This window comes from Lithobates pipiens, unplaced genomic scaffold (assembly GCF_037356315.1).
Source record: "Lithobates pipiens isolate NorthernLeopardFrog02 unplaced genomic scaffold, aLitPip1_a1.2 Scaffold_19, whole genome shotgun sequence".
NCBI lineage: Eukaryota > Metazoa > Chordata > Amphibia > Anura > Ranidae > Lithobates > Lithobates pipiens.
Window position 1 is genome coordinate 70,247,102 of NW_027507764.1, and position 22,235 is coordinate 70,269,336.

Consider the following 22,235-nt stretch of genomic DNA (forward strand, 5'->3'; position numbering starts at 1 on the left):
TGCACCAGATTTTGCACGTTCCAGTTTTAGTAAATCGACCCCTTTATGTTTGTTTGTTCATACTGGTCTTAAAAAAAAATCATTGTACTTTTAAAATACATTAGCTCTATTTAAAATATAGGGGTAAACCAAGCGACATTGCAAATATAACCTCGGCCTTTTCATTCATCCTCACGCTAAGAGCTGACATTGCAGGCCCTGGTCAGCCTAAACATTGCTTATGAAGGAGATTTATTTCAACTGGTGCACACAGAATCTGGTGTCGCTCTGCATAATAACCAATCAGCTTCCAGGTTTTGTTGTCAGAGCAAGCTAAGTTAGAAGCTGATTGGTTACTATACACAGCAGGACCAGATTTTGTGTGCTCCAGTTTTAGTAACTTTCCCCCAGTGTGTCTCTACTGTCACTGATGAGAGCAAGGAGACGTCTGACCTCAAACCTCATACTCCATATCATACTCCATATCCTCAATGCCAGAAGTAGAGATGAGCTCGGTGTTCGACTCAAACACGGGCCGTTCGCCTGTTCGGCGAATTCAGAACTTTGTGGGCCGTTCGCACCATATTTGTGTTGCGCGAACGGCCCACAATGCATTACGCCATCGCAGTTAATTTCTGGCTCATGATTGGCCAAGCATGCACTGTGACCCCGCATGCTTGGCCAATCACAGCGCCGGCAGCGAGCAGAGCCATAATTGGCCACAGGCAGGATGCCTTTGGCCAATTATAGCTCAGGGGGTTTAGTACACGCCCCACACTATATAAGCCCACCATCATGGTGGCCTTGTGTAGTGTGTTGGCCTGCAGGGAAAGAGCAGGATAGGCAGGGACAGTGTCTTTTTGTGTGGGAACATAGTGCTTTTACAGTGGGTGTAGTGTGCCTCCTGCACAGTATACACCTGAAGCTACCCCTTATTGCTGGCGTTGTTCTGTTTCTGTAATACAGGCATCAGCAGCAGTTAGAGTGGGTGTTGTGTGCCTCCTGCACACTATACACCTGAAGATACGGCTTATTGCTGATGTTGTTCTGTTTTTGTAACACAGGCATCTGCAGCAGTTAGAGTGGGTGTCCCCTGGGACAGGAGCCGGGCCCCCAAACCCTTTATATCTTGCATATTAGCCTTTAAAATTAGCACTTTTGATTTCAAACGTTCGAGTCTCATAGACTTTAATGGGGTTCTAAAGTTCGTACGAATTTTAGGTCCGTTTGAAGGTTCTGGTGCGAACCGAACCGGGGGGGGGGGGGGGTGTTCGGCTCATCCCTAGCCAGGAGTCGTTAAGAATGATTCCTATACTGCACTGCACTGGTGTAATCATTACAGAACACAAACTGCTAGAACCAAGAAACCTAGAAATACTGTCGTTAAAGAGGAAGTAAACCCTGATGGGTTTACTTCCTCTTTGATTCCATGCAAAGGTAAAGCATAATGGACTATTATGGATCACATAGTAGTCCATTATGTGTCACTTAACTGACACAGGAGCCAGCAAAGTCACTGCTGTCCCCTTGCGTACGGAGCCTCCATCTTCTTGGTGGGTCTCGCTGCTCCGGCGCTGTCATTCGACGGAGCCGCGATGACCTCACTCCCGCACATGCGCACGGGAGCCGCCACTCGCAGCACATCGCCGTTAACTGTAGACAGCAGTGCCTGTCTTTTGGCAAATATCTCCTAAACCGTGTAGGTTTAGGAGATATTTCTTGGACCTACAGGTAAGCCTTAATCTAGGCTTACCTGTAGGTCAAAGTGGTTTGTAAGGGTTTACAACCACTTTAAGGCTTACTGAATCTGAGCTTGTCATAGAGTTCATAATTTACTGAGGAACACTTGGGAAAACAATGATAAAACGAACCTGAATATTCATTACAGTAGTCAGGAAATGTATTTGCAATATTTTGTAGCACATTTTGTTCTGCATCAGAGAAAATAAGTAAATTGTTCTCTTACCACGCCTTCCTCCGGATCGTAAAACCTCTGGATGAGCTGTACTGTCGTACTCTTTCCACAACCACTACTGCCAACAAGTGCCACTGTTTTACCACTGGGGACTGTGAGGTTCAATCCTTTAAGAATCTTTAACAACAAAGATGATTAATTAGTCTGTATTTTAAGTGGAATCATGATATTCCCAACACACACGTTCCTGAAAATGGCTGTTAGGTATTAGTAGGCGCTCCAGCGACCATTGCCTGGAAACTGAAGACATTTGAAGCAGAAACATGTCACCAGTACATCACGGATTCTCCGAACTGGTTCAAACCTTTATTCAGTGGTCACATCATCATGGGCATCCGCAAGAACTTTTTTCAAGGGGGGGCATCATTTTAGGGTCACCCATGCACCGCCCCTTTTCGGCAATGTCATTATCACATTATCATGGTCAGAGTTGCAGACGTTGTACAGTCCCTAGGATAAGTAATGGATATTGACCAACAGGCCCTCTTACCAGACCCAGCGAAACTACAGCAGTGATCCCTCCAGCTGGACAAACTATCACTCTGGGTCCCCCGGGGGTGACTCTGGTCAGTAGTGCAGCATGTCGGTACCCTGGTCTCTCTGGCTTCCGCCCAGCACACTCCTCATTCTTTGTCCTGTAGCACTGTCTCCCTCAGCTTTTTTCCAGGCTGCAGTCTCTCAATCTCTCTCTTGATCAAGTTGTAGCCTCCTCCCTGTGGAAAATGGGGCTGCCAATCTTTGGGCCGACATGTCCCATGATGTTCTCCTCTCCTAGTCTCCTTTGATTGGCCCTCAGTTATGGCCTATAGGGAAGGAACGGAGCGGGCAGGAAGCCCCGATAGGGACGCAACTGTGCTGAATTTAAGATCTGATCCTCAATTCCAAGGGGGGGGCACTTGACCCCCCTTGCCCCTACCTGCGGACGCCCATGCACATCATATTTACACAGGCAAAGTTTTGGGGCCACGCATGACTCCTTCTTGCCCGAAGAAGGGACCCTGCATGTCTCAGAAGTGTTGCCTTTGTAAATATGATGTGACCACTGAATAAAGCTTTGGACCAGTTTGGAGAATCCATGGTGTGTTGGTAACATGTCCTGCTTCATATGTATTTAAAGTAGAACGCTAGCCTTTTGCAAGGATCACATTTCCTGCTGATCACATGAATTTCAATAAGTTGCAAAACGCACAATCTGTTAGGAAGTGCTGGAGGGAATTTATTATAGGACAGCTGAGCAACAAATGTGCATTAAAGGGCAATTAAATAATAGAAAAAATTGCATACAGTATGACCTAGGATTGAGAGTAGCACAGTTTACAAGCGTTTCGCAATAGGAGCTGTCTTTTATTAAAAGCCTGCCTCGATTTGCAAGCGTTGTCTCACAAGACGAGCAGGATTCAAGCCTTTGGGGTGTGCAGTACCGCATGTGGCCAGAGGTGCGGGGCACCGGTAACATTCGGAGACGCTTGGAGATACTCAGAAACATTCAGAAAAACTCTGTTCCCGAGTGTCTCAGAGCGTCTTCGAGTGTCTGTGAGAGGTCTCTGAGCACCTGAGTGTTTCTGGGTGTCTCCGGCACCCCACCACTGAAAATGGAAACTAGTTATCTGACAATATTATTCCATTGATTCCTATGGGGAAACTCGCTTTGATATACGAGTGCTTTGGATTACAAGCATGCTTCTGGAACGGATTATGCTTGTAATCCAAGGTGCTACTGTATTCAGCACATCTCTATAATGTATGCACATTTTCATATGTTTTGTGTGTTTATAAAAATGCTGCACACAGATAATTGCATGTTGCCCCATCCGGAAATCCAATGGAGTTGATTTACTAAAGGCAAATAGCATGTGCACTTTGCAAGTGCTGTTGCGTTCATTTTGCCCAGAGCTTAGTAGATGCGGTGAAGCTCTGCTGATTTCTATCATCCAATCATGTGCAAACAAAAACGCTTTTTATTTCCTTGCACCTGATTGCATATTTTTTGAAGCTTCACCACTTTATATTAACTAAGGAAAATGAGTGCAACTACACTTGAAAGTGTACAGTCTATTTGCCTTTAGTAAATTTACCCCTATGTGTTCCTAACTTATTGTACTCTGCTGCATAGAGACCCCTAACCACATTTTTAGCCCTGTTCAGTCTCTCTGTGAACTATCGAATTCCTCTTACCACCATGTTATGGAGATGAGGAGAGGGCATTGTTACCCTATAACAGGAAATGTGTTACTGGCAGGATCACCAGGTCTTAATAAAAAAAATAAAAGAAAGAAAATGAATGCAACCACTCCATCTAAAGACTGGTAAGCTGCAATATATTTAAACATTTATTTTTATTAATTTTAGATTGTAAGCACATACAAAAATACAATTCAACAAAACACCAGGCCTAGCATCTTAATGCCTAGCAGGGCTTGGTGCAGAAAACATCATAGGGGAAAAATAAAATAAACAATATGAAAATATAGTTAGCCATGCAGGGTCCAAAGTGTAATTGCACTGCAAAGAAGTAGCCTTTCTCAAGACAAAGGAGGCACAACAAGGGCCAATATAAAAAAAAAAGAAGAATTAGGTAAAACCAAAATAGAGAAACATACCAAATAAAGAGGAACTCCAGGCTCCTTCGGAAATTGCTGTATAGCTGCTGACTTTTAATATTAGGACACTTACCTGTCCAGGGATCCAGCCGGAATTGGAATTGGGTACCGTATTTTTCGTGGGTGCGTGTTATACGCCAATCCCCGGCGATCCCCCGCTGATTTTGAGCGGAGGAGAGAGCGGTGCCGATAAATACATAGCCCAGTCCCGCCCTACGAAGGACATAACACAAAGACTGGGCGTGACTGTGAGTGGAGCCGAGAGGAGCCAAGACTAGCCGAGTACACTCGGCTATGTATGTATATCGGCGCCGCTCTGCTCCTCTCGGCTCCGCTCACAGTCAGGCCCAGTCCCGCCATTGGACCTGTGTTATGTCCGTCATAGGGCGGGACTGTGAGAGGAGCTGAGATACACAGGACGGCTCTGTGTATCTCGGCAGCACCATATTTAAACTGCAGTGATAATGACAAGGCTGCAATGTCACTGGGCAAGGCTGCAAATGACACTAACAAGGCTACAAATGAGACTGACAAGGCCAAAATGTCACTGGGCAAGGCTGCAAATGACACTGACAAGGCTGCAGATGGACACTGATAAGGCTGCATTGATGGGCATTTAAATGTGTTTCTTTCCTTAAAAAGTTTTTTTCCTTAAAATACCTCCTAAACTTGGGGTGTGTGTTATACGCCGGCGCGTTTTATACACGCTAAATACGGTACCTTTCAAAACCAGGTACCCCCCCCCCCCCCGAAAGCTGCCAAATGTGGCAGCGGAAGGGGGGTCGAGCAAACAAGCAGAGGTTCCCCTCTTGGGTAAAGCTCTGCTTTAAGCTGCAATATATATATATATATATATATATATATATATATATATATATATACAGTGGTGTGAAAAAGTGTTTGCCCCTTTCCTCATTTCCTGTTCCTTTGCATGTTTGTCACACTTAAGTGTTTCGGAACATCAAACCAATTTAAACAATAGTCAAGGACAACACAAGTAAACACAAAATGCAATTTGTAAATGAAGGTGTTTATTATTAAAGGTGAAAAAAAATCCAAACCATCATGGCCCTGTGTGAAAAAGTGATTGCCCCCCTTGTTAAAACATACTATAACTGTGGTTGTCCACACCTGAGTTCAATTTCTCTAGCCACACCCAGGCCTGATTATTGCCACACCTGTTCACAATCAAGGCATCACTGAAATAGGAGCTGCTTGACACAGTAAGGTCCACCAGAAGATCCTTAAAAGCTACACATCATGCCGAGACCCAAAGAAATTCAGGAACAATTGAGAAAGAAAGTAATTGAGATCTATCAGTCTGGAAAGGGTTATAAAGCCATTTCCGAAGCTTTGGGAATCCAGCGAACCACAGTGAGAGCCATTATCCACAAATGGCGAAGATATGGAACAGTGGTGAACCTTCCCAGGAGTGGCCGGCCGCCCAAAATTACCCCAAGAGCGCAGCGACGACTCATCCAAGAGGTCACAAAAGGCCCCACAACAACGTTTAAGGAACTGCAGGCCTCACTTGCCTCAGTTAAAGTCAGTGTTCATGCCTCCACCATCAGGAAAAGACTGGGCAAAATTGGCCTGCATGGCAGAGTTCCAAGGAGAAAACCACTGCTGAGCAAAAAGAACATCAAAGCTCGTCTCAATTTCTCCACAACACATCTTGATGATCCCCAAGACTTTTGGGACAGCATTCTGTGGACCGATGAGACAAAAGTGGAACTCTTTGGAAGGTGTGTGTCCAAGTATATCTGGCGTAGAAGGAACACTGCATTTCATAAAAAGAACATTATACCAACAGTAAAATATAATGGTGGTAGTGTGATGGTCTGGGGCTGTTTTGCTGCTTTAGGACCTGGAAGACTTGCCGTGATAAAAGGAACTATGAATTCTGCTGTCTACCAAGAGATCCTGAAGGATAATGTCCTACCATCTGTTCGTGTACTCAAGTTGAAATGAACTTGGGTTCTGCAGCAGGACAATGATCCTAAACACACCAGCAAGTCCACCACCGAATGGCTGAAGAAAAACAAAATGAAGACTTTGGAGTGGCCTAGCCAAAGTCCTGACCTGAATCCTATTGAGATGTTGTGGTATGACCTTAAAAAGGCCGTTCATGCTCGAAAACCCTCTAATGTAACTGAATTAGGACAATTCTGCAAAGATGAGTGGGCCAAAATTCCTCCAGGACGCTGTAAAAGCCTCATTGCACGTTATCGCAAACGCTTGGTTGCAGTTGTTGCTGCTAAGGGTGGCCCAACCAGTTATTAGGTTTAGGGGGCAATCACTTTTTCACACAGGGCCATGATGGTTTGGATTTTTTTTCACCTTTAATAATAAACACCTTCATTTACAAATTGCATTTTGTGTTTACTTGTGTTGTCCTTGACTATTGTTTAAATTGGTTTGATGTTCCGAAACACTTAAGTGTGACAAACATGCAAAGGAACAGGAAATGAGGAAGGGGGCAAACACTTTTTCACACCACTGTATATATATCACACTATTTGGTCTTGGGTTTAGATACACTTTAAATCACTTGTATAGCTTTAACACTAAAAAAGAATTTACCATGCAGATTTTGTCTATTTATATCTGCTGTGCTTATATATTCTTATTTACAGATATACTTGGGAGCTCAGATTAAATAAAGTTATCTTTACAGTGTTTGCACAGTGTAGCAAACAGTGAAAAGTTGTGACCTTTGGAACGCAGGTAGTTACACAACAACAATATTCTATGATTACCACAAGTCCCAAAGAGACTGTACAATGCGTACAGATGATAAAACAGATAATTTACGCATTCTTTTGATCACTAAAGGTGCACTTTGCTCAAAATGCTTGTTTATGACGGTTTGGGGACCAGATAAAAAAACTTTTTGGTAATAGCCCTTGCATTGATGAATGTACATTTTAATGTCTGTAATTTTAAAAGAAATTTTGTAATGAATATGTATTTTATAACTACATACTCCTTGGTTGTCCTGTGAAAATCCTGCCATTTCCATGGGTCTGACCCATTTAGAAATTGAAATATGTTACTTTTGGTGTGTGGCACTAAAAAGGCCAATTAATGAACTCATCTACTGTCACATTGGCATGACAGGTTAGCCTGTACATTAATACAAAGAAAAAATAGAAAGGGATGTCAATTAAAAAAGAAATTCATCCTAGTAATAAACGTATTAATCCCACACAGTTATCTGAATATAATATTTTTTTCTATAACTGTCCTTTTAGAAGACCTGGGAATAGTACACTAGCTTCTGAACAGTTATAGCTCGTGGCAGCTCTGGTAGTGCAGAATAATAAAAGTAGTGCCCAGATACAATTTTAGTGTTTCCCATATTTAAAAGGACTTTACACCTCCATCAAGAAAGTGGAAAACCCTTCCATTGTGGCACTAACATTGATCAGTCGGACACACTACTCTGTTGCCTTTTTGGGCCACCTCACTGCAACCTCAAGACCATTAGAAATTGCAGGGCTGCTTGGGTTTCCTCAGAGTGACGTAGTTCTACATTTGGAGGTTCTGGGCCCCAATACCACCTTGTCCTTGTGTAAGACAAGAAAAGGTTCTTTACAATCACATGAGCTTATCGGTCAGCATGTAGGCATGTGCAGTCTATTGTTTCCACTGCAGGTGACGCTCGTCCACAGCAGAAGAAGAAGAAGAACGGAAGGCGGCGGCGGCGACAGAAGACCGGGCCACCGCCTGTAAAAGAGCTAGAAGAAGGCGCGGTGGCCCGGCAGAAGAACCGAAGAGGGGGACAAGACCCCCGAAGTCGGGAGAAGAGGCCGGCGGCGAGGAAGAAAGCCGGACTCCTCCGCTAGCAAAAGAGCTACAAGAAGATAGCGGAGGAGTCCGGCGAGAAGACCCCCGAAGACAGAAGACCCCCGGAGCTGTGCAATAAAGTATTTTATCTCGTGTGTTGTGGTTTTTTTTTTGTACTTTTATTTTACAGGTGAATGGGTAGGGGTACATTGTACCCCATACTCATTCACATAGGGTGGGGGGCCGGTATCCGGGGGCCCCCTTATTAAAGGGGGCTCCCGGATTCCGATAAGCCCCCCGCCCGCAGACCCCAGACAACCAACGGCCAGGGTTGTCGGGAAGAGGCCCCTGTCCTCATCAACATGGGGACAAGGTGCTTTGGGGAGGGAGGGGCCGCGCGGCCCCCCCTTCCCCAATGCACCCCCCCATGTTGAGGGCACGCGGCCTGGTACGGCTCAGGAGGGGGGGGAGGCGCTCGCTCGCCCCCCTTTCCTGGCCGGCCGGGTAGCGTGCTCGGACAAGGGTCTGTTGTGGACTTGGGGGGACCCCACGCCGATTTTTTTCGGCGTTGGGGTTCCCCTTTAAGTCCATACCAGGCGGCGGGGCAAGCGACGTCTCCTTCGCGGGCCCCGCCTACCTGGAGACGCGCTCAAAATGAGCGGACTTTCCTCCGCGTGTGTGGGCGAGTCAGTTCATTTCAAAAGTAGGGCGGATAGTACGGCGGACTTAGTACGCCGTATTAGTCCGCTCAAAAAGTGCCGTGTGTGGGCAAGTAGCCCGTTCGGAAAGTCCGACGGACAGTCTGGCGGAAAGTACGCCAGACTAAGTACGTCATACAGTCTGCTCGTGTGTACGCGGCATTAGTCAGGCAGAGTCTGTTTAAGACCCCCATCCCCTCCCTCCCAACAAAATTGATATCATGTGTCAGGAAAACATCTCAGAAGTGACTCATGCAGATAACAGAGGAATGAAGCACCAGAGAGAAACGACATTTAGAGCTTTGGAGGGAAATAAGTAAATGCTACAGATATGAGAGCTTTGCTCAGATTTCATGACTGAGGTTTACAACCACTTTAATGCAGAGCCAAGCAACTAAAAGTCCCATTCTAGGCTAGTCCCTCAGTGTCAAGTCTGGCAGGATCCAGGTTCAGCACTTCAAAAGGAAAAGCCAATTTTTTGCCTGAAATTTTAGCTGCATAAAGAAACCAGCTTAGCAGCATGTAGTAGGTACCTTAAAGTGGATGTGAACCCTCAGAGTCAACTTAATCTTAGCAGATAGTAGATAACACAGGCAGGTAATCGCTGCCTGTGAAAGTGCACTTACTTATGTAGTTTCAATGTAAATCGTCTTTTTATTGTCGATGACGCCATGCGCGATTGCGCAGTATGCTCTTTCATTACTGGCATGTAAATTGTGCTGTTTGTGTATTTCCTGCATGTCGGGAAATTACTGTGAGCGAGATTCCCCTCTGAACGCACAGAGGAGAAGTCTCGCGATGCTGCAATGATTCTCGTCTTCCTGATACTCCCCCTTGTGACTGAATAAGACGCATTAATTTCTAAATCTTGGTTGCCGCAGTAACGGCAATAGAGGCTTGGTTAGGGCGCTACGGCACATGCGCAAGATTTTCTAAGGGAAGCGTAGTAAGAGCGGAAGTGATGTAGGGAACTGATTCAACAAACATCACTAAAAACATTAATACCCGGAAATCAAGAGAAGACAAACACCTGAAATAAGGTACTTACAGACCTTGTTTAGGGGTGATTTCAATTGATTATCACTTTTAATGAGCTACTGAATGTTATAATTGAAAAAAAAAAAGAAAAATCGTCCGGGGGTTTACTTCTTCTTTAAAATGGTTGTAAACCTCTGACATGAAATACAAACAAAGCATATCTTTCTATATTGTGTCTCAATCCAGAGCGCACGCTGTCATTTTTGTCTGCTGCTTCGTTCCTCTGCTTTTTGCATGAGTCACTTTTGACAAGTTTTCCTGACACCGAAAGATAAAAATGTGACCAGGGAGGGAGCTCCAGTGCACAGCCTGTTATTGACAGCCTCAGTACTGTTCCTGTGTGCTGTGTAATCAGCTCTCAGAGCTCTCCTCACTGAGCTTTGCAGATGGTAACTTCAGCACCCTTCACCTGCATCCTGAAAGCCCAGATAAGTTGTATAAATTCTTCACTTTTAAAGGCAAAGAGAAGAGAGGGCTGAAGATAGACAAGTACAACTTATGTAGGAGGATTTCGTCTCTGTGTATCACCTGAGGCCAGCCACTTCACTGGATATTTGTAAGAGTTTACACCCACTTTAAATGAAACAAAGAAACAAGCAGAGCATACAAGTCATCCGCGGTATCACCCATCCCACCAGCTGCGATTACTTCACATGTGCTCTCCACCCAACGCTTTTCCCCAAAAATGGCATCTCCCTTTAATCCCAGAAGACATAATTTTTGGAGAAACACGTAGGGCGGAGAGCACGTGTGACATCATCGTGGCGGCTGGGATGGGTGACACCGCGGCCGGCTTTTATGCTCTGCTCATTTAGCGCTCATCCATAGAACAGGTTATATTGCTGTAAAGATATATTTATTCACTGGGAGACTTTTGACTGTGGATTAACCGCATGGAGTTTGATTGCTGGCTGTGCTTGATGTCCTCTCACCTTTGAGGAGCACCTTTTGTCAGCACTGGAGCACTTTGAAAGTGATATTGATTGTGAAGCACCGAACACTTTATCACAGCTATTTTTATGATGGACTTTCTCATTTTATTGATTATGATTCATTTGTATGAGTTTTTATGATATATTTATTGTATGTTTGCACCTAACACACCAGCACTATATTTTGTATGGTATTATATTGTGTTAGATTGATTCATTTATCATTCATATGACATATATTATCCACTTGATTTAAAGGAACAGCGTACCTATTTTGTATCTGTAGTATGAAAGGGTTTTAGGTTGCCAGGGTTTTAGGTTGCCAGGGTTTTAGGTTGCAGCAGTTCGCAGTGACATTAGGGTTCAGTGCAAAATATATATATTTTTCATTATCATTTCATCAGTGACTGTTCTTTAAACATCCTACAAAAGAATACAGTAATTCTAACAAGAAGAGCTATAGAAGAGATATTTCACCAACCTGTATATCCGGCCTTGATGGATAGTTAAACTTTACATTTGTGAATTGTACGTCTCCCGTAACCTTATCTGGTTTAAATCCTGCTGGAGAGAAGCTGTCTATTTTTGGTACCTGCCGGAAATAATTGAAATCAGCCTTAATATCAAAAAGGCATTCGCAAGACAAGTGTTTTTTAATAGAAAATGTCTTTATAGCAATAAAACTAGACTTTAGATTTAAAGCAGAACTACAGCCAAAAACTATTTTTTTTATTTTTTATTACAGGTACTTATTTAGCGCCGTCAATTTACACAGCACTTCAAATGTCAGTTCCTGCCTTCAAGGAGCTTACAATTTAAGATGCTTGTTTACATTAACATCTCCCCATTCTTCCTCCCCTGGACATGGTCTGAGGAAGCCTGTAATTTACACATTGCCCTGGACGGTGGTTTGCGGAGGCCTGTAATGCACACAGTGCTCTGGATGGTCTTCCGGTTTCGTAGGATCTCTGCCTGTCTAGAGCCTGTGAGTGCTTCTGCTCCAAAGAAGGTAGCGAGTGGTGACCGTAGCGTGCTTAGCAATTCGCACTGTGCATTCCTCAGACCGCCCAGAGCACTCAGTGTTGTACATTACAGACCTCCCCTCAGATCACCTTCCAAAGCATTGTTTACATTACAGGCCTCTCAGACAACTGTCCAGAGCACAGTTTGCATTGCAGGCATCCTCAGACAGTCCACAGCACTGTGTGCATTGCAGGCCTCCTCAGACCACCATCCAGAGCACTGTGTGCATCACAGGCCTCCTCAGACCACCATCCAGAGCACTGTGTGCATTACAGGCCTCTCAGACCACCATCCAGAGCACTGTTTCCATCACAGGCCTCCTCAGACCATCCAGAGCACTGTGTGCATTACAGGCCTCCGCAAACCACCGTCCAGGGCAATGTGTAAATTACAGGCTTCCTCAGACCACGTCCAGGGGAGGAAGAATGGGGAGATGCTAATGTAAAAAAGCATCTCCCCATTCTGCCTAGTGACAGTGTCACTGATCTCTGCTCCCTGTGATCGGAGCAGAGATCAGTGACGTGTCATACACAGCCACGCCCCCCACAGTTAGAAACACTCCCCAGGGTTCACTTAACCCCTCCCCGCCCCCTAGTGGTTAATCCCTTCACTGCCAGTGTAATTTACACAAGAATCAGTGTATTTGTATAGCACTGATTGCTGTATAAATGACAATGGTCTCAAAAATGTGATGTGTCCCCCATAATGTCGCAGTCACGATAAAAATCGCTGATCGCCGCCATTACTTGTAAAGAAAAAAATATTAATAAAAATGCCATAAAACGATCCCCTATTTTGCTATAACTCCTCTTAACGCTATAACTTTAGCGCAAACCAATCAAAAAACTCTTATTGCAATTTTTTTTTAATGAAATACGAAGAATACGTATCGGCCTAAACTGAGGAAAAAAATTGTTTTTTTATATATTTTTGGGGGATATTTATTATAGCAAAATGTAAAAAATAGTGTGTTTTTTTCAAAATTGTCACTATTTTTATGTTTATAGCGCAAAAAATAAAAACCGCAGGGGTGATCAAATACCACCAAAAGAAAGCTCTACTTAAGGGAACAAAAGGACGTCAATTTTGTTTGCGAGCCACGTCGCACGACCGCGCAATTGTCAGTTAAAGCGACGCAGTGCCGAATCGCAAAAAGTGCTCTGGTCTTTGGCCTGCAAAATGGTCCGGGACTTAAGTGGTTAAAGTGCAATGACATTTTAAAACTTTTACTTATGCAATCTTACTGGCTACAATAGGCAACAACTGACAACACATGCTGAGGTCTCATTCACACAATGCATGAGGTTAACGTGCAAGGTAACTTCATCACAATGTGAATAGGCTCTAAGGCGGGGGGGTCAGCAACCAGTAGATCATGGACAGGTGACTGGTAGATTGCAGTGTTGGCTTACTGACCTGCCATTCCAGAGCATCAAACAGAGTGCAATGCACAGGAACTACTCCAGCAGCAAGGAAGAAGAGATCTTCAGGTCAGTGTGAGGTAATACACTGGGAATAACAGAACAGGGCTGCTTTCACACTGATGCACTGCTGTTTACCCACACTGCGGGTGCAGCGCAGTGCATCTGCAACTTTCCTGGTTTTGCTGCACTTAGCGATAGACTTCTATTATATCCTGCATGCAGGAGTTTTGGTCCACTTTCAGATAGTGCACCACGCCTGTGGGATATAATAGAAGTTGATGGCAAAGCGCAGCTAACCTAGGAAAGTTGCAGATGCACTGCGCTGCATCCGTGGTGTGGGTAAACCCCAGCACATCAGCGTGAAAGCAGCCTTATAGGGGGCTCAGAACAGTAAGGGTTCATTCACAAATGCAGTAAGCACTGCTGCTCCCCTAAAAAACGATCTAAAGCCCCATACACACTGTCAGATTTTCAGCTGTTTTTTTCCTTCGGATTTACCAAAACCATATACTATGAGGTCAGACCTTAGGAGTTTCAATTTGTATGCAATCAGGCAGGCCCTTCACTACATGGTTTTGGTAAATCTGAAGGAAAAAAATCTGCAGAAAATCTGATAGCGTGTATGGGGCTTAACCTCCCTGGCGGTATGATTATTTCAGATTTTAGGTGCTGAAAGCGGTACCATCATTTTGCATGGAAATTTGGCGTTTTATATTGTAGGTCTGTGATTCTTAGAAATAATTCACTTAAATCCGTCCAAACAAGATGTCTAATAGACATCCCGGGTACGATAAAATTTGAAATATGAAATCATAAATTATAATATATATATATATATATATATATATATATATATATATAATAAAATAAATAACTATAAATAATTATAACAAATAATAATATAATAATAATAAAAAATATTCAATAATTTAATCAAATCAAAAAATATGAAATATGCTGAGTTGCAGAATTGTCGCTGTCATTACTTTTAGTGCTTGATGACAAATTTCCCTACGAATTACTATCGCTCAATTCTGAGAGTGATTCTAATTTATTATCGCTGTTTTCTAGCTGGTCTATAACCACGTTTGATGTAAAAGGGACATTTTTTGGTTGCTATGGACAATCTCCAGTTTCCAGGCATAAGGAACAGTATTTATAATATAAAACTGCATGCAGGGCACTGGACAAACCACTAGGGACAAGGGGATGTGTAATTATTTGATACAGTACTGTAATCTGTAAGATTACATTATACTGTATCTATACTGTGTTTTTTACTTTTTGAATTTGGCGCCGAACTCCGTCCCTGTGCGTCGCAACGCTCGCAGGGAACGGAGCCCGGCGATGTGACAGATCGAGTGAGACACGGCTGCTCGCTGATCACAGCGGGGAGACATCGCTGGATCCAGGGGACAAGGTAAGTAACCCCCTACATGGATCCTGCGACGGGATAACGAGTCTGGCTCGGGAATACCACTTATGGTAATTAAATCTCACCCCGAGCCAGACTCGGGAATACCGCCGTGTGTTTGATAGGTGCTGAGGAGGCGATATGTTGCCTCCTCACCACTTGATTTAAACTCATGATTGCCATGAAATGCACGTGATTGCTACATAGTAGTACAGCAATTAGAGGCTTAAATCAGATGTGAGGAGGCGACATGTACCCGGTGATCTTTGACTTCTCCTGTGTTGTTCAGGTAGATCTCCACCTCTTTAACCACTTGGGATCCGCGCTATTGCCAAATGACGGCATCAGCGCGGACCCACATTTCCGGGACTACGTCTATTGACGTCGTCCCGGATACGAGCGGCCTGCGCGCCCCCTGAGGGGCGCGCGCGGAGCGCTCTGTGATCGGCGAGTCCGTGAGACTCGCCTGATCACCGATCCGTGCAAGGGGTCGATCCCGACCCCTTATCACGTGATCAGCTGTCAGCCAATGACAGCTGATCATGTGATAGAACGGAGCCGGTAATCGGCTATTATTCCTCCTCGCGCTGACAGCGCGAGGAGAGAAAAAAAAAGCCGATCACCGGCGGCCGTGATCGGGACATCAGTCCCGATCACGGCCAGCAATACAGCTGACCACCTGCCCCCTGCCAGTGCCCACCTGCCCACCGCCGTGCCATCCTGAATAAAAGTAAGTGCCCCCCATCAGTGCCCCCATCAGTGCCCATAGTGCCCACAGTGCCACCTACAGTGCCACCCACAATGCCACCCACAGTGCCATCCAGCAGTGCCACCAACAGTGCCACCCACAGTGCCCACAATCTGCCTCAAAGGTGCTGCGACCCAGTGCCGCCCATCAGTGCCCAGCAGTGCCGCCCATCAGTGCCCAGCAGTGCCGCCCATCAGTGCCCAGCAGTGCCACCTATCAGAGCCACCTATCAGTGCCACCTATCAGTGCCCATCAGTCCCATCTATCAGTGGTACCTATCAGTGCCCATCCGTGCCACCCATCCATGCCACTTATCCGTGCCACCCATCCATGCCATCTTATCTGTGCCCATCTTTGCCCATCAGTGCCGCCTTATCTGTGCCCATCGGTGCCGCCTTATCTGTGCCTATTAGTGCCGCCTTAACTATGCCTATCAGTGCCCACCAGTGCAGCCTATCAGTGCCCACCAATGCAGCCCATCAGTGCCCACCAATGCAGCCCATCAGTGCCCACCAATGCAGCCATCAGTGCCGCCTAATCAGCGCACTTCAATGAAGGAGAAAAATGACCCGTTTGCAAAATTTTATAACAAACTATTAAAACATGATTTATTTTTTTATTTTTTTGCATCTTTTTTTGTTTGTTTAGCAAAAAATAAAACTCCGAGCTGTAACTAAATACCACCAAAAGAAAGCTCTATTTGTGGGAAAAAAATGATAAAAATTTCATTTGGGTACAGTGTTGTATGCCCGCGCAATTGTCATTCAAAGTGCATCAGCGCTGAAAGCTGAAAATTGGTCTGGGACTGAGGGGGGTTTAAGTGCCCAGTAAGCAAGTGGTTAAGGTTGCCTACCCCTGTACTGAGGGATTGTGTTGATGGGCAAATGCAGCTTGCTTACAGGTTAAACAAATACTTACATTATCGATAATATTGAAAACTGCATATGCTGCTCCTCTAGCATTGGAAAAGGCTTCAATATTAGGTGAAGTTTGGCCGACACTAAAAGCTCCAATGATGACTGCAAAGAATACCTAAGCAAAGTAAAAATAAAATAGCTTGAAGTGCATGTAAAACCTAACAATGAATTTCTTCTATTGAAAGTGTTCTATTATTATTATTATTATTATAATACAGGATTTATATAGCGCTAACAGTTTGTGCAGCTCTTTACAATATAAAACGAGACAGTACAGCAACAATACAATTCAATAAAAGAGGGTTAGGAGGGCCCTGCTCCTGTGAGCTTACAATCTAATAGATTGTTATATTCCATAAGTGCAAAATATCTTGTAAGCTAAACATTTCCTGTGTTTTCTGTATGCTCTGCACTCTGGTCAGCATTATTACTAGCTGGTTTCTGTCCATTAGGCCCCGTTCACACTATCAGATTGTCTGCTGAGTTTTTCCTTCAGATTTACCAAAACCATATAATATGACTTCAAACCTTAGGAGTTTCAATGTGTATGCAATCAGGCAGGCCCTTCTACTACATGGTTTTGGTAAATCTGAAGGAAAAACTCAGCAGACAATCTGATAGTGTGTACGGGGCTTTACAGAACACCTCTACTCTACAAAACACCTCCTCCTCTCATCTCCATAAAATAGGGGGTTATTTACTAAAGGCAAATCCACTTTGCACTACAAGTGCAAACTACAAGTGCAAAGTTATAGCTGTTCCTGGAGTCTTGGAATTTCAAAATAACAAAACATGCTTTTAAAAGCGGAAGAACAGCTGCCTGTGTGAAAGAGGCCTAAGAAATAAAATTATAATAATAATTTAAAAAAATAAAATGAATTAAAAAACAAAAAAAATAAACTTTGTTTAAGGTTTGATCTAGGTCAATGCCAGGGTTAGTGTTTGGGTCAATGTTAGGGTCAAACATCAAGGTCAATGTCAGGGTCAAACATCAAGGTCAATGTCAGGGCCGGTATTTTTTTGGACAGGAATAATTTTTTTTTAATTAATCAGTGGGGGTTATTTACTAAAGTAAAATCCACTTTGCATTACACTTTGCACTGCAAGTGAACTTGAAAGTAAAAACGCTGTAGATCTGAGGGGGACATGTAAGGAAAATAAAAAACAGCATTTTAACTTGCTTTATCATCCAATCATGATAAAGCTAAATTAGCTTTATCATGATTGGATGATAAAATCAGCAGAGCTTCCACTCATTTCAGATCTACCCCCTTAAATTTAGAGCGACTGCACTTCCAAATGCACTTGCAGTGCAAAGTGGATTTGCCTTTTGTAAATAACCCCCAATGTGTTTTAGGTAGGAAAAAAAAAGAAAGCAAAATGCACACTACTGTTTCTGGGCTGTACCAAGGGTACAAACAATAACTAACATACACATGTGGTATTGCTGTGATCATCAGGGGCAGGAGAATTTCCTTTAGGTTGTTCTTTGGTGGTAGGTTATGGTATTAGCAAGACATACAGCTAAATTAAAAAAAATCAATAAATAATTTTTTTCAAATATATTGTTTATTAAATTTTCAACATGGGGCAAAGCCCCTAAAGCAGGGCTCGACAGACCCCAGGCGCCAGGTCGCCAACGCGACCAGAAATCACAACCTGGCGCCTAAGCTGCCACCAGCCCACTCACTATTGATGCCCCAGACATGCAGCAGCATTAACACTGACTGCCGTCCTCCTCCCTCCTCCACACTCAGCGGCGCCGCGCTAAGTGTGTGAAACTTACAAGCAATGGAGAGAGGAGGATCTGTCAGATTTCAGCTTGATGTCGGGGTGGGTGGGAACCGGCCGGGGTGGTGCGGGACCCAGCAGCTATCAAACACCAGCCAATGGAATCTGGGCGGCCAGCTACGTGTATGTGGCCCCGCCCCTTTTTCTTAAGCAGCCCAATCGTTGGCCGGTGTTTGATAGCTGCTGAGTCCCGCCCACACGGCCGGGACCCGCCCACCCCGACATCAAGCTCAAATCTGACATATCCGCCTCTCTGTTACTTGTCAGTTTGACACCCCGGCTGGGTCCCGCCCATTCCGACATTAAGCTCAATTCTGACAGCTCCTCTGTTACATTTCAGTAACAGAGTGCTCCATGTGAAACCTGCCAGTGCCACCTGCCAGCGCCAACCAGTGGCATCTGTCAGTGCCAATCAGTGCCACCACCAATCAGTGCCACCTGCCACCGCCAATCAGTGCCACCTGCCAGTGTCAGTGCCACCTGCCACCACCAATCAGTGCCACCTGCTAGTGCCAACCAGTGCCACCGCCAATCAATACCACCTGCAACCACCAACCAGTGCCACCTACCAGTGCCACCTGCCAGTGCCAACCAGTGCCACCTGCCAGTGCCAATCAGTGCCACCTGCCAGTGCCACCTGCCAGTGCCAATCAGTGCCACCTGCCAGTGCCACCGTCAGTCAGTGCCCCCTGCCAGTGCCAAGTGTCACCGCCAATCAGTGCCACCTGCCACCGCTAATAAGTGCCACCGCCAACCAGTGCCACCTGCCAGTGCCACCTGCCACTACCAGTGCCACCTGCCACCACCAACCAGTGCCACCTGCCACCACCAAAAAGTGCCACCTGCCAGTGCCACCGCCAATCAGTGCCACCGCCAACCAGTGCCACCTGCCAACACCAACCAGTGCCACCGCCAATCAGTGCCATCTGCCAGTGACAACTAGTGCAACCGCCAATCAGGGTCACTTGCCACTTCCAAACCTGTGCCACCTGCCAATCAGTGCCACGTGCCAGTGCCACCGCCAGTGCCACCTGCCAGTGCCAATAGTGCCACCTGCCAGTTCCAAACCAGTGTCACCTGCCAATGCCAGTGTCACCTGCCAATGTCAACCAGTGTCACCTGCCAATACCATCTGGCAGTTCCACGTGCCTACCAGTGCCAGCCAGTGCCACCTGACAGTGCCAAAGAGTGCCGCCTGCCAGTGCCACCTTCCACTGCCAATCAGTGCCACCTGCCAGTGCCACCGCCAATCAGTGCCAACTAGTGCCACCACCAACCAGTGCCACCTGCCAACACCAACCAGTGCCACCGCCAATCAGTGCCATCTGCCAGTGACAACTAGTGCCACCGCCAACCAGGGCCACCTGCCATTACCAACCAGGGCCACCTGACACTTCCAAACCAGTGCCACCTGCCAATCAGTTCCACCGCCAGTGCCACCTGCCAGTGCCAACCAGTGCCACCTGCCAGTTCCAACCAGTGTCACCTGCCAGTTCCAAACAGTGTCACCTGCCAGTTCCAAACAGTGTCACCTGCCAGTTCCATCTGGCAGTTCCATGTGCCTGCCAGTGGCAACCAGTGCCACCTGACAGTGCCAGCCAGTGCCACCTGCCAGTGCCAGCCAGTTCCATCTGTTGCCAGCCTTACTCTTTCTGGTCAGCCCATAACCCTGATGTAACAGCGTTTCAATGGAGTTATTGACTGGGTGCTCCAATGTGAGTTAGGGATAGGGGGTGAAAATTAGTGGCCTTACCCCGGGAGCTGACAATCCATACCACTCTAAAAAAAAAACTGGCTCCTAACTTTTTTAACTGGCTCCTAAATTCAAAGCAAATTTGTCAACCCCTGCCCTAAAGGGTACAGAAGTGACATAGAAAAGTGAAAAAAAAAATTTTTTACTATTTTGGGACAGTTTTGCTTTGATAATTAAAAAAAATCAGGAGATATCCATTACCATTTACCACCAAATGAAAGCCCAATTTGTCCTGAAAAAAACATGGTATAATCCACCTGGATGCACAAAGTAGTTGTGATAGGTACAGTTTTACTAACACATGTGAAAATTGCAAATTTGGACTTAGGCATTAAGATTTTTTTGCCCTTAGACGCAAAGGGTAAAAGAGGGTGAGTCTTGATAGGGCACATGAAAATATCTACATATTAAGTCTGAAATGATTATAACTGTCACCGCACAGCAGTCATTACTTACTGTTAGCACTCTCCCAATGGTATAGTTTTCTTGTAGAACTAACGTGGTTCCAAACCAGAATGCCAAAGAGTAAGCTGCGTATATCATTAAGAAAGCGAATCCTATAGACACATTGGCCGTAATTGCTTTCCTGATTCCTATCTTTTTGGCTTCTTCTAAATTCTTTCTATACCTGGAAGACACATTCAATTCCAATTAAGCCAGGCTTTCGCAATAGTTCACCTTGTACCTTTCACCAGAACATACAAGTAATAATGTACTTCCCCCCTTACCTTTCATGGTTGGAAAAAAATCTCTAGTTGTAAACCAAGATTCGCTATTAAGGAAAGACGAAGTGTTGTATTCAGAAATGTGATGTTGGTTGCAAAAATGCACATTGGCCAATACATAGCGACTTCATGAATTGCCGATTGCATTAAAGTGGTTGTAAACCCTTACAAACCTCTTTGACCTACAGGTAAGCCTAGATTAAGGCTTACCTGTAGGTCCAAGCAATATCTCCTAAACCTATATGGTTTAGGAGATATTTGCCCGAAAATGGGCACCTCTGTCTACGGCGCATGCGCCGTAGACAGCGGCGTGCAGGCGCACTAAACGCGGCAGTTCCAAGAATGGAGCTGCCGCATTTGTCGACTCCCGTGTGCATGCGCGAGAGTGACGTCATCGCGGCTTCGCCGAATGACAGCGGCGGAGCTGCGAGACGCGACTCCCGTGCGCATGCGCGGGAGTGACGTCATCGCGGCTTCGCCGCTGTCATTCGGCGGAGCTGCGAGACGCCACCAGCAAGATGGATGCGGCGGACTACAGGGGACAGCGGCGACTTCGCTGGCTCCTGTGTCAGGTAAGTGACACATAATGGGCTACTATGCGATGCATAGTAGTCCATTATGCTTTACCTTTGCAGGGAAAAAAAGAGGAAGTAAACTCATCAGGGTTTACTTCCTCTTTAAAGTATAACTAAAGGCAAAACTTTTTTTTAAGTTTTGGATAGAGTGGAGAGGTATTAGAACACCTGTCAGTTTTTATTGCTGCTTGTGCCCTCATGGAGATTCACCTTCTCTGTTTGTCCCGTTTATCATTACCGTTGGAAGTAAAAGAAAATCACAACTTTGGGGTTTCGTCCCCGGAAAAGTAATAGAGGGGAAATCTTTCAATGGGGACACTAGGTCTGATGACATGGGTGTCACCAAGGAATTCCCTTAATTTGCAAGGATTTTATCTCACTTCCTGTTTGGCTATGGGACAGGAAGTGGGGAAATTTCTGCAATGGAATTGCAAATCCCTTGCTCTGTGCACTGGTCCAAATCATTTGGTGGAGGGGGGATTATGGTATGGGGTTGTTTTTCAGGGGCCCCTTAGTTCCAGTGAAGGGAACTCTTAAGGTGTCAGCAAACCAAGACATTTTGGACAATTTCATGCTCCAAATTGTGTGGCAACAGTTTGGGGATGACCCCTTCCTGTTCCAACATGATTGCGCACCAGTACACAAAGCAAGGTCCATAAACCCATGGCGAAGCGAGTTTGGGGTGGGGGAAATTGACTTGCCTGCACAGAGTCCTGACCTCAACCCGATAGAACACCTTTGGAGTGGAGACTGCGAACCAGGCCTTCTCTTTAACATCAGTGCGCTTCTAGAAGAATGGTGAAACATACCCATAGACACACTCCTAAACCTTGTGAACAGCCTTCCCAGAAGAG

At 45.2% G+C, this 22,235-nt stretch overlaps 1 protein-coding gene across 1 annotated transcript in view; it reads right to left on the minus strand.

The window, feature by feature from the left end:
• LOC143996052 (ATP-dependent translocase ABCB1-like) overlaps positions 1-22,235 on the minus strand; it is a 124,510-nt gene that overhangs the window by 36,617 nt on the left and 65,658 nt on the right. Inside the window, exons 9-12 of the mRNA XM_077490861.1 lie at positions 20,538-20,709; positions 16,539-16,652; positions 11,493-11,603; positions 1,946-2,071 (exon numbers count right to left, since the gene is read on the minus strand). Coding sequence (XP_077346987.1) covers positions 1,946-2,071; positions 11,493-11,603; positions 16,539-16,652; positions 20,538-20,709 — 523 coding nt within the window. The remainder of the gene's footprint in view (positions 1-1,945; positions 2,072-11,492; positions 11,604-16,538; positions 16,653-20,537; positions 20,710-22,235) is intronic.